The sequence below is a fragment of the Bufo bufo genome, chromosome 1, assembly GCF_905171765.1.
Source record: "Bufo bufo chromosome 1, aBufBuf1.1, whole genome shotgun sequence".
In the NCBI taxonomy this organism is placed as follows: domain Eukaryota; kingdom Metazoa; phylum Chordata; class Amphibia; order Anura; family Bufonidae; genus Bufo; species Bufo bufo.
Genome location: NC_053389.1, coordinates 275,494,074 through 275,507,568, shown reverse-complemented (window position 1 = coordinate 275,507,568; position 13,495 = coordinate 275,494,074). Strand labels below are relative to the sequence as shown.

At 38.9% G+C, this 13,495-nt stretch overlaps 1 protein-coding gene across 1 annotated transcript in view; it reads left to right on the top strand.

Moving 5' to 3' along the window:
- The window catches only part of RFX4 (regulatory factor X4), a 77,764-nt gene that overhangs the window by 46,489 nt on the left and 17,780 nt on the right, over positions 1-13,495 (top strand). The window contains 8 exon segments of the mRNA XM_040439592.1: positions 1,560-1,773; positions 2,544-2,621; positions 2,705-2,868; positions 3,913-4,013; positions 5,949-6,007; positions 7,118-7,262; positions 9,080-9,174; positions 10,364-10,481. Coding sequence (XP_040295526.1) covers positions 1,560-1,773; positions 2,544-2,621; positions 2,705-2,868; positions 3,913-4,013; positions 5,949-6,007; positions 7,118-7,262; positions 9,080-9,174; positions 10,364-10,481 — 974 coding nt within the window.

The following is a 13,495-nucleotide window of genomic DNA, read 5'->3' as shown; positions in this document are numbered from 1 at the left end:
GTGAGTAGAAAATCGAGAGCAGAATTCCAGCCTTCTTTATTACCCCATATTAAAGGTCATTTCACACTAATTTGTCATTTAACATTTTTGTGGATGTGATATTTTTTTTTAAAGAATAACATTTTTACATTTTACACTTTTTGGTACCTGGGACGCTGAATGGTGCATTATAAAGAAATGGGAAAGTTTTAGACAATTCAACTTCACTCAAAAATTGTATTAATTTGTTTTAGTTATATTTGTTTCTGGTAAAGCAGGGGGGTATCCAATATGGCTGCCTTTACAGTTACCACAGGGGCTTTCCAGGTCTGCTCTGCTCGCTAGTTACAAAGGCTTAGAGGGAACCAACCTAATAATCAATCATAACGGTATACATAGGTCATTTGCAGTATATTAGCTTATTCTGTCATTGGACCCACACCTAGCTTTATAGACAGAATGAAAGTATCAACTCCCTCTATCTCAAACTTTTCATATACAATATTTGCAAAAAAATATGAAAAACAATATTGAAAAAAAAAGTCACACCAGTCCCAGGAAAGACCGTGGCTCGTTGAAACAGACAATTGCCAACAGTGTTTCTGCACATTGTGGGTAACAATCGGGGTGGACTGGCCATAGACCCAACAGGGAAATTGCCCGGTGGGTGAATGCCTAGGGGACCACCCAACCCCTCCTCCTGGCTTTCAGCCAGGTACATAACAATATAATTCTCTCCTATGCGCTTGCCAGCAGCCCCAAATGTCCTCCCGAATTCAACTGTATTGCTGTCCTTACTCCTCAGGATGGTGATACACTTGAATACTGTGGAGGAGGCAGCAGTATTTTGTGTTGCACTGTGGTATTTTGTTCTGCTAGGCCCCTGCACTTCTGTTGTCCCTGACTACATATGTTGGCCCTGCCTACTTGTGTTGCTCTGCTTTCTATTTTGGGCCACTTAGTTTTTTTTCCAGGGCCACTTTAAGTTCCCACTTCACCCATGGTGACAATATAGAAATGCACTGGTGCATGGGGGTCTGTAGTGGTCACCACTGAACTGCAGCACTTGTCGATCATATTCTGGGGTTCACTAGCAAACAGCGTGCATAAAAAAAACTTTCTGATTATGGGATTTGAAGGACTTCCAATAAATAAACAGGACACTGTTTAACATTGGTGGCAATCCAAGCTGTCGGACCCCCACCAATATAATAGTTGACCTCTTTCCTGTGGATAAGGGATAACTTTTAACAACCAGAGTACCCCTTTAAATAGGTTGTGTGAAAAAATAAAAATATGGCTGCCTCTTCAGGAAATGGCACCACTCTTAACCATGAGCTGGATGTAGTATTGCAGTTCAGCTCCATTCAAGTTACTGATGCAGAACTGCAATACCAGCCACAGTCTGTGGATAAGGGTGGTAATGTTTCTGAAATAAATAAAAAAAACATGTATTTTTAACCTCAGGCAACTCCTTTTATACTTAACAATATATATTTTTTATTATTAACTTCTTGTTCTGCCCTGTAAGAAAACCTCTGATAAATATCTTTAGACGCAGCAATATTGTCTTCCCCTAGGTATCATTATTATGGCATTGCCGTCAAAGAAAGCTCCCAGTACTATGATGTTATGTACTCCAAGAAAGGAGCAGCGTGGGTGAATGAGTCGGGGAAAAAAGAAGTCACCAAACAGACAGTGGCGTATTCACCACGATCCAAGCTTGGAACATTACTGCCTGAATTCCCAAATGTCAAAGATCTAAATCTGCCAGCAAGCATCCCAGAAGAAAAGGTATATACAAAGCCAAATTAGTTCCCCGGAGTCTCTTGTCTATTCATTTAGATCCATCACTTGTAATGGTAAGAGGGAAGATAAAAATACAAAGCAGGCTCTTTAGAGTAATACCCTTACCTGACAACTTTTTAAAGTTAGCTTGTGGAAGAATCCATAGTGTGGTGTACCATTGAAATAGTTTTGGCCATAGACCTGTTTTCCAGGTGACTAGTGTGGCGCATCATCAAAAAGAATTTAACCGTGGAAATGGACCTTTTTTCCAGGCCCAGCTCCCTCCCATTTTGTACGGTGCCCTACCCCTTCAATACACTTCAGGAACCAGTGACGCAGTAACGCAGAATCCCAGTGACGCACACAGTTACAGTATGTCCAGGAGAAAGCAGCACCCCCCCTGTGCTCAGAGATTTGTCAACTCTTCCGGGAGGTCTCTCCTTATTGCAGGAACCTCCCGGATGTTTGAGAGAGTTGGCAAGTATAATGATAACCTCAGGTTCAAGGGCCTACATTTCATAGCTAATGTGACTGCCACAGGGCCCTTGAAGAATCGGAGTACCAGCACTGGTTTGTCTTTTTACCTTAGCAGTTGGGTGGTAAAACGTAAGATTTTTTAGTTTAATAGAAAACGGGCGTGGGAGGGCAAACATCAAGATCTGGTATCTGGTGGACCATTATCATCATTGCTATGGTGTCCCCTCTCTACTATATGCTACAGTAGCTGAAACAACCACTTTAATGGAAAATGTTTCTTTGTTTTACATGGGCTACAGATCTCAACATTTATAATGATGTATCGAACTCACTGCCAAAGGATTTTGGACACTGTAATACGAGCCAACTTTGACGAGGTACAGTGGAAAGCTGCTACAGTTTATGTGTACAGTTGTGATTTACTACATAAATTGTAATATAATTGCCTTTATTTTCCTAGGTTCAAAGTTTTCTTCTGCACTTTTGGCAAGGCATGCCCCCCCACATGCTGCCAGTCCTAGGCTCGTCCACAGTGGTGAACATAGTGGGAGTGTGTGATTCCATACTGTATAAAGCTATCTCTGGAGTCTTGATGCCAACTGTACTACAAGCATTGCCTGACAGGTTGGTGTGTATTATCATCACCGACTTGTGCCATAAATATACCTTATGACCATTTAGATCCTCTGAAAGATTACAGAGAATTTGAGTTTTGGATAGGGAGAAGATAGAGCACATTGTAGTCAATTATATCAATCATCGCATTAATCACAATAACAGGAGAAGAATTGATCTTGTGGGGGCAGTGACTTGTCTACTCATGAATTTCTTAGATAAGATCTTGTGGCAGACAGTGTCATCACGTGAGGTAGAGATTGGAGAAAGTGGAAGGACACAAATTATTTAGAGAATAGGGGTCCAAATGATATTTTACTAGAAATGGATAAACTTGTTAGCTTTACTTTCACATTACAAACTCTACCCTGATGCAAAATATGTCAGAAGACCCCCACCTCTATGCATAATACTGGTGTGGTAGAGGGCCCTTTGGGCTCTCAGTCAGCCGGGTCTGGGACCCTGCAACCTTTATAGCTACGCATCTGGAAGAAAAGGTGGAGAAAAAAAAAACACCTCCAATTTTTCTATGACCCCATGGCGACACTGACAACCAGAATGAATCTATAACAGTCAACCAACCAAATTGCCTCCCTAAAAGGCAGGTCCTTATAACTTAAGATGCCCATTCCCAGGTCCTTATAACTTAAGATGCCTTATAACATAAGATGCCCAGCCAAATGCTCATTCATAGGCTACTCTTCCTGACTCTTCTAAAACATATGCAAGCTCAGCCTTATTTGCAATAGCACAAAGCACAATACAACAGATCTCTAGACTTCACAGACCTGCATAGCAATTATGTCTAATGCTGTGGTGTCTGAGGACAAGCAGATGTTAAGAACCTTCATCAACCATCACTATCAAGTATCTGCCTATATATGTCCACAATTAATCCATTGTGACCTACATTCAAGCAGTAAATGTATTCACCATAAAGTTTCAGAGCTCATGATCTGTAGGAGCTCCCTATAGTTCATTGTTTGAGGCAAGGTTGGAACTTCTCCCTATATGATAAAAGTAATAACAAGATTTTTTCTTTTCACCCTCAAGTTTGACACAAGTGATAAGAAAATTTGCAAAGCAGCTGGAAGAATGGCTAAAAGTTGCTCTTCACGACCTTCCTGAAAATTTACGAAATATCAAATTTGAGCGTAGGTATTGATTTTATTTGTGTTCTTTTTTCTTGTGTGTGTAATACATAATAAAGATTTCCCCCAAAAAACGGAAATCACTGTACATAAGCACGTTTGTCATGTTGTAGAGTTGTTTGGCATAAATGGAACCTGGTAGAGACCAGATAGATTTTTTGGATTAGTGGATGCTGGATTAAAGCAAAAATAATGTAAATCAATATGGCCACCAATATAGCTTCCTCAGGGGTTGTCACCCAGGGTTTCCACACTTCTATATCCTGATTTTCAATATCGCTGTAAAACCAGGCAGATTTGTCATTCACAAATGGTGCAACAGCTATGAGTACTTGTGCTAACTTCAGTGGTTATGACTTAGCTTTCCCGCACAAAGATCTAATTATAATTAAAATGCAAGGATTTACTTTTTTTCATACAGTTTGGGGGGGGGGGGGGGGTTACTGCTTTTTCAACCCATCAAAGAGTAACTTTTGCTTCTATTATTTCATAAATCAATAGATAATAAGAAAACTTGTAATAGCTCCAAATTCATTACTTAAATTGTCTGCAGCAAGGCAGAGATGAAGTTAATCAGCTCTCTAAGAGATCAGGTTGCAACTGATGTCTAAAAAATAAGGTAGGAGGAGCGAGTAACTGCAAAAAGAGAGGTACAGGCACACACTAAGATACTGCTGCTGCCTCTAGTCACCTTTACCCCAGTGCTGAATTCACAGCTACACTGCTATATGTAGGATACAAATGTAGGATAAAAATTATCAACTGTCTATGAAAAGTATTTACTAAAGCAGAGATATTAGTAGAGCTGACTGGTATTCTTTAATACAGATTCTAACCAGGTTGTTACTTTGGTAGCTGCTTCATTTTTCATCGCTAGACTAAATATTCCTGATTAAATTGTCTACTGAATGTGCTTAATCTTCCAATATTCCTAAAACGTTTGGGTAGGTGGCGAGCTTAATTAATATTTTTAAAGGCCTTTTATAAGGGCGAGTGTAGTGTCCTTCATTATAGCACCTTTTATTCAATAGCTCCAGTAATGCAATTTTCCTCTATGTTAATCTATACTCATGAGTCAGGAATAAAAGATGCAGATTAATAATACCATGTACAGAAGAGCATTATCAGATGACTTGGTCTCAGCGGGTAGTTAGCCATTTATGACTGTGCTGCAGGATCCTGCGGTGGATGAAGTCCATCACCTGCACATAAATCCTTTCTCATTTGAAAGCTTAGATGCTTTCTCCATTAAGAAAAACTGTTCAGCATCATCTAGTAATTAAGAAAAGGGATTAGCTGCCGATCAATAACAAGAGCCAGGAGGATGTCATACCTAGGTTAATCAGCAGCATAATACTGCTATAAGAATAAGCACGTAATATGGGAATACTCAAATGACATAAACACCCAGAAAAAGAAAATAGCTTTTAATTTTTGAAATTTGCATTTTATATATTAACCAGGTTTATTATTTATAAAGGACTATTAAAGGAGCTATCTGAATAAAATGAACGGAGGCCTCCTGTTTGGGACTGTATGATTTGCATTAGTCACAAGAAGCATTTGTTCATAGATAGATAGATAGATAGATAGATAGATAATGATAGCTGATGGATGCAGAAATAATTTTTGTTACTTTAAAAAGGCTTCTATTATTAGCATGTCTTGCATAATTCAACAGAACATGTTGAACTGGATAAAAGGAATCTGGATCTCAAAAGCTTCCATAAGGCATACAAGGTTTTTGATGTGAGGCTGTGTGAGATACTCGGTGTTAGATAATAGTTCATATAATGGCAGAGATTTAGATAGATATGAGATAGACAGACATACAGATGGATAGATAGATAGATAGATAATCTTTTCACATGTAGAACTAAATTAATGCAGTCTGAATCTTGAAATAAAACATTTTAATTCATCTTTTTTTTCTCCTAGTGTCAAAAAGATTTTCCCAAATTCTTCGACGACAGACATCATTAAACCATTTATGCCAAGTAAGTATTTTTCTGTAATTCACCTTAATAGTAATATAATACGGTAAAATCCACCCGTCTCCGGTGAACCCAGGCCAGTAGAGAGTGTGGGATACTCTGAGTTTGGTGCCAAGTTAAAAAAAAATTATCCCCCAGAATGAACTTTAACCCCCTCAAGACCAGGCCAATATTGGAAACAATGTTTTCAAATTTTTCTCTTTGCCTTCCTAGAGCCATAACATTTTTATTTTTCAGTTCAGGGGTTTTAAACATTTTTTCAATTTTTTTTTCAATTTAAAAGTGTTTTAACAGGTTTTTAGTCACCTGAACATGCAATCGCTTGTACTATAGTGATGGTGATTTTATCAGTATTCTATTGCACCTTGCCACAGGTAGGGTGTAATAGGAGCCTTAACATGACAGGCCTAGGGGCCTTTACAAGGTGCCCAGCTGCCTTAAATCCTACGATTGTCCCCTCACTCTGTGTAAACATTCAGATGCTGCAATAGCTATTGACCATGTCATCAAGAGGTTAAACGGCAGGGATCAGAGTTATCTCAATTCCCTACCACAATAGGTACCCATCTGGCACCCACTTGAGGCCACTCCATACACTTCTTACACACCTGTGACATATAGATATTTCGGGGTGAGTAAAGGGATTAAAAGGGTTATTCTTGTAGCACCACCACAGAAGAAATGAAGCATTACATTGTAATGTCTGGATGTGCTAGGTCCTCCAGGGCGAGGGATACTCTTTGTAGCCACATTTTATTAAGGTACTTACTGAAGGACTCCCCTATATTTACTTAGAATGCCTGGACCTCCCAGCTATGCTTACCAATGTGACTTTTTAGTATTTAGTAAACCTGCTATGGCTTTTTATATTCTCAGTTATGCTGCACTGATGCTGGCATTGATTTGGTTGTCACCACGTGTGTAATAAAAAGTAGATATTTTAATATTTTTACATCAATTATTATTGAATTCTGCATTCATTAAGGCCAATTTCATGATGGCTTAATATGGGCATAGAAATACGTCCATATCGTGCTAATTTTTTGCATCACTCAATATTTTATTTTACAGTATTTACATCATATTGGACAAATTTTGTGTGATTTTTTTCAGGCCTCACGAACGGTTATACACAGTGCCGATATCACATTTCAGATGCTGGAAGACTGGAGGAATGTTGACCTTAATAGCATTACCAAACAGAGTCTTTATACTATAGAAGATTCCAGAGACGAACACAGAAAACTCATTATCCAATGTAAGAGATACAGCTTGTAATGGTGAATATAAATTATTGGTGCATTGGCCTGAAAGGGTTAAATATTAAAGTATCACCACTGCAGGGTTCCCAGCTATACATACATTTTTTTAAGTCCATAAAAATAGAGATTATTTTAGCGCCCGTGAAAAAAACATGGAAGCATCCATGATTTATTTTTTAATCTGGAGGGATGTGTACAGATACTGTGATTATCATCATTTTACAGTTCATAGTCAATCAATATTCTGAGCTTTCGATTTATTATGATTTTTCAATTTGTCAGAAAAGTTTTTTGCTGTGATTATTTTGATAAATTGTCCAGCCTGTATCCTTCAAGGGAATCTGTCACTTCCAAAATCAGTTTCAGAGTAAACATATGGCTTGTAGGATAGATGCCCTGAAACATAACTGCACCTTTCCTGTGAAAGTCTATTCCTTTAATAACTGTTTCTTTTTATGCAAATATGTTTTTTCTGTGCACTGTGGAAGGAGTCACTCCCTCCAGTTGCACCTGGCTTCCGCTACAACATCACTACTAGCTCTGAAATCTTAGGGACTGTCCATCAAACGAGGGGGAGAAACTGTGTGGCGGTACTGACAAAGAAATGGTGCGCCAAACGGAGCGGCATGCCTATAGCGCACCAAAAACCTAATTTATATAAAAATGACAAGTAGCATTTTTCAGTAACAGAGGGCTGGATTTTCAACAAGAAAGGTATGGTTATGTTTCCGGGCACCTACCTTACATGGTATGCTTATTTTGAAGCCTATTTTGGAGCTGATGGACTCCCTTTAATACTCCAGAAGTGACTCATAAAATGGCAGAAATTTAAGAGTTAATTTTAGTGCTCTTCCTATTGCTTCTAAATTTACATGGCATAAAAAATATGGTAATGATAGGGAGTCTATGGGGGATTGCAGCACTAGTTTTTGCATTGTTATAATATATTTGCTGCTAACATAAGTGAAATATATGGTATTGAGGCCCATGGAAGAAGAGCTGACCTGACACCAGACTGTCTCTCTCCAGGATTCCCATTCCTAATTTAAAAAGAACTTGTCAGGAGACAGGTTCCCTGTTTACATACAGCTATAGTCCCCCCGCTGGATTCTACCCTACCAGCTTGCCTCGATTGACAGGCTTCTCCCTATATGCAAATAGGAAGAGACCTGTCAATCAAGCTGACAGGATGGGTTCTTCCCATTTTATGCCCAATCTTTGTCAGAAACACACTTCGATGATAAAATTATAAAAATCTCAACATACATACAAAAAAGTATGTACAAAGTTTCTTAACTTTTAAAGTAGTAGTAGGCTTTTTGCGTGGGGAGCCTAAGGACTCAACATCTAGAAGGAGTTTTATTTTCATTTTTCGAGTCCCGTCCTTTACATACAATCACCCTTGACTGACAAATTTTTCAAGGGGTTCTCTGGGAATGATTTAAAATGGACAAAAGAAACCGGTCCTAGAATGTGAGCAGGACTTGACACTCTGGCACTTGCCTATACTACACATTGGTGAGTTTGCTGCTAAGCCATGATGGTATATCATAGGAAGGATCATATCATTGCCATCTAGTGTAGAGCAGTGTAGTGTGTAGTGAGGCCACAACCCCTAACCCCTCTAGACAGCTCTGCAACTGGTGGCAACCAGTCCTTCTCAGATTCTAGGACAGTTTGCAGGTGGCCATTTTAAATCAATCACGGAGAACCCCTTTAACAAGGAACTAAAACTTACAATTCCATAAGGAATGACCAGTATCTACTTTGAGCAGTTCTGTCTTACTGATACATTTAACCTTTGGTTCTTCAGTGTATCAGGAGTTTGACCATTTATTAGAAGAACAATCACCAATTGAATCATACATTGATTGGTTGGATTCCATGGTGGACAGATGTGTTGTGAAGGTGAGTTTACACATGTCTAATAATCTAAAAGTAGTATATTTATGGTATAGTTCAGTAAAAAAGCATCTATATTCTCTATTTTTGGGTAAACTTGCAGGATTAGGACTTCCATGGTTAAAGGGAACCTTTCACCCCGTTTTCTACAGTAATACATGAGTAGTACTGCAAATATATCCAGATCATTATTTTTTTTATTTTCCTACTGCCCCTCGTTCCCCCGCTATCAGCTGCATTAAAATAAATTGTCATGACTGCTCTGCAGTCCTCTCCATTATGTTAGAACAGCACAGCAGTCCTGACAATGCATTTCAGTACAGCTTTGAGTCCTGACAATGGGGTAATGGGGACAGTAGGGAAATAAAAATAGTTATCTGGAGTCGTCATCTGAAGTACTATGCATGTATTACAGTAGCTAATAATCCAAATTAGGATGACAGATTCCCTTTAAGCAATTTAGAATTTGCTTCTCCATTAGAGGGTGGTTTTAACAGCACCACTCTTGACCATAGGCTGTATCCGATACTGCAGCTAAAACACATTTCTTAGAAGTTGCAGAACCCCATTCACCCCTTGGACAAGAGCAGCACAGTTTCTGACTAAATAGAACAGACCCGTTTTTCGAATCTCAGACACTCCCATGAAGACGATTAATGCTGAATTCTAATTGGCTGTTATAGACAACAGGGACATTTTCTTTTAGGGCAGTTTTCATACATGTGACCTCTGGTTTACTCTAATGACCATTAGATCATCTAGGTTATTATACTAAAAGCATGCCTGGTTTGATCATTGAACTTAATTATTCCTGCACAGTTTTTGTTGGCTTGTAAGGGATCAAATCAGAGTTGAAAGTTTGCTCAAGCTAAACAGACTGCAATCCTACTCTCTTCCAGATGTACCTTACTTCTTGCTAATTTGCCAAAATTATACTAAAAAGTAGGGAAGAGATAGAAGGAAGTGTGACTGCAGGATCAGACAGAGTTTGTAGTCTGTTACCATGGAAGCACATAGGTCAGAATGGGAGGTGTATATACAAAATGGTAGTATGATGCTTCAGTTTTCTAATTTAAAGCTAAAAAAAAAAAAAGGTTGCATATAAATAGTCTGATGACTTGTGTGAATGGTAAATCAAAATAATAGCTTAATCTTTATTATAAAAATAATTTAAAAATTTTCTTTTAAATTCTAGGTAGCGTCCAAAAAACCAGGGTCATTAAAGAGGGTGGCACAGCAGTTCCTCTTAATCTGGTCTTGTTTTGGCACAAGAGTCATTCGGGACATGACGTTACACAGTGCACCAAGTTTTGGTATGTTTAAAACTTCTGAAGTTTGTGGAGTGAAAGGAGCATCCTATACCAGTTGCAATGAATCTGTTTATCTCATAGTGGTTGTACCTAGTACCAAAGTCATTGTGGATGCAAAAGCAATGGTTTGCCCTGAGATGTAACTTTAGGCTCCTAGATTTCAATGCAAAATCTGAATTAGACCTGCCCCCACTTTGCATGGGGCATTTATAATACTAATGTATTTTTATTTGTCAGGAGGGCTGTAGAAATGCCCTTGGGTTAATCATATAATGGGCAAACAAGTATAATAAAACCATATAATTTATAATATAGTGCAATATACAAAATAAATATGGTATGACTCATTAAAGGGGGTGTGCCACAAAAAATATTCTTAATTTTTCAAACCAGCACCTGATTCAGAATATTTCTTTAATTGCATGTAATTAAAAATTTAGTATAGCCAATAAGCTATTTAATAAAATACAGCCAGGTCCATAAATATTGGAACATCAACACAATTCTAAAATGTTTGGCTCTATACACCACCACAATGGATTTGAAATGAAACAAACAAGATTTGCTTTAACTGCAGACTGTCAGCTTTAATTTGAGGGTATTTACATCCAAATCAGGTGAACTGTGTAGGAATTACAAAAGTTTGCATATGTGCCTCCCACTTGTTAAGGGGCCAAAAGTAATGGGACAGAATAATAATCATAAATCAAACATTTACTTTTTAATACTTGGTTGCAAATCCTTTGCAGTCAATTACAGCCTGAAGTCTGGAACGCATAGACATCACCATACGCTGGGTTTCATCCCTGGTGATGCTCCGCCAGGCCTCTACTGCAACTGTCATCAGTTCCTGCTTGTTCTTGGGGTATTTTCCCTTTATTTTTGTCTTCAGCAAGTGAAATGCATGCTCAGTCGGATTCAGGTCAGGTGATTGACTTGGCCATTGCATAACATTCCACTTCTTTCCCTTAAAAAACTCTTTGGTTGCTCTTGCAGTATGCTTTGGGTCATTGTCCATCTGCACTGTGAAGCGCCGTCCAATGAGTTCTGAAGCATTTGGCTGAATACGAGCAGATAATATTGCCCGAAACACTTCAGAATTCATCCTGCTGCTTTTGTCAGCAGTCACATCATCAATAAATACAAGAGAACCAGTTCCATTGGAAGCCATACATGTCCACGCCATGACACTACCACCACCATGCTTCACTGATGAGTTGGTATGCTTAGGATCATGAGCAGTTCCTTTCCTTCTCCATACTCTTCTCTTCCCATCACTCTGGTACAAGTTGATCTTGGTCTCATCTGTCCATAGGATGTTATTCCAGAACTGTGAAGGCTTTTTTAGATGTCGTTTGGCAAACTCTAATCTGGCCTTCCTGTTTTTGAGGCTCACCAATGGTTTACATCTTGTGGTGAACCCTCTGTATTCACTCTGGTGAAGTCTTCTCTTGATTGTTGACTTTGACACACATACACCTACCTCCTGGAGAGTGTTCTTGATCTGGCCAACTGTTATGAAGGGTGTTTTCTTCACCAGGGAAAGAATTCTTCGGTCATCCACAACAGTATTTTTCTGTGGTCTTTCGGGTCTTTTGGTGTTGCTGAGCTCACCGATGCGTTCCTTCTTTTTAAGAATGTTCCAAACAGTTGTTTTGGCCACGCCTAATGTTTTTGCTATCTCTCTGATGGGTTTGTTTTCTTTTTTCAGTCTAATGATGGCTTGCTTCACTGATAGTGACAGCTCTCATCTTGAGAGTTGACAGCAACAGATTCCAAATGCAAATAGCACACTTGAAATGAACTCTGGATCTTTTATCTGTTCATTGTAATTGGGATAATGAGGGAATAACACACACCTGGCCATGGAACAGCTGAGAAGCCAATTGTCCCATTACTTTTGGTCCGTTAACAAGTGGGAGGCACACATGCAAACTGTTGTAATTCCTACACCGTTCACCTCATTTGAATGTAAATACCCTCAAATTAAAGCTGACAGTCTGCAGTTAAAGCACATCTTGTTTGTTTCATTTCAAATCCATTGTGGTGGCGTATAGAGCCAAAAATGTTAGAATTGTGTCAATGTCCCAATATATATGGACCTGACTGTATATCCGTGTAGTACCACCTGCTGTTTATTCTTTTCCTTATTTCTTGTCCACCTCACTGAGGTGGTCACACGCGCTCTGTAAATCTTCAACTGTCACTATAACTTCTGTTAGAAACTGGTGCAGTTACAGGGAAAGAGCTACAGCAGAAAGGACAAGCCCCCCGAGAAAAAACACACCCCCTGAACTGCCAACCTGAAACAAAACTAGCAGAGCAATTTGAGCAATGAATGGGTCGATCTCTGGATCTATGTGAGGTACAAGACCTTTGCTTTGTAAGGAAGAGATTGTCAGGTGACATATGATAAAAAGTAGTATAGACTCACTCCACTTACAATTCCGGATTGGGTGCTCTAGTCTCAAATTGATTCACTCAAATCAACAAAGGCGTAATAAAAAGTATATATTATGTAGTATGAGACTGGCACTCCCTCGCATGGAAATAGAGCAATAGTAATAGTGTTGTTACACAATATTTAATTGGCAAAATATATTAAAATACAACATCACAATACAATATTAAAATAACAATCGCTGCAGCGGAGACAATATCAGTCCCTAAAAATACCTAAAATCTAAAACTTCAAGTGGGGGTCACTTGTTGGGGATGTCTTTTCAAAGACATCCCCAACAAGTGACCCCCACTGGAAGTTCGGCTACTAATATCCGGAGATACACAAAGAAATTGGAGCGCTCCAAAGATAAAGACCCGGAATTTCAGCCATTCAAACTGGTCAGTACAAGTATAAGTTCACCTCTCGCGATATTACACCCTGATCGTATAACCGGATCTGGATAACGATCGAGAGAGACCAGAGACGAATGAACCAGGTGGGACGCTAAACACTGAGAACCACGTGAATAAATACCGTGAGTAAAAATCAAAAGGATTGAATATTGGGACTGCAG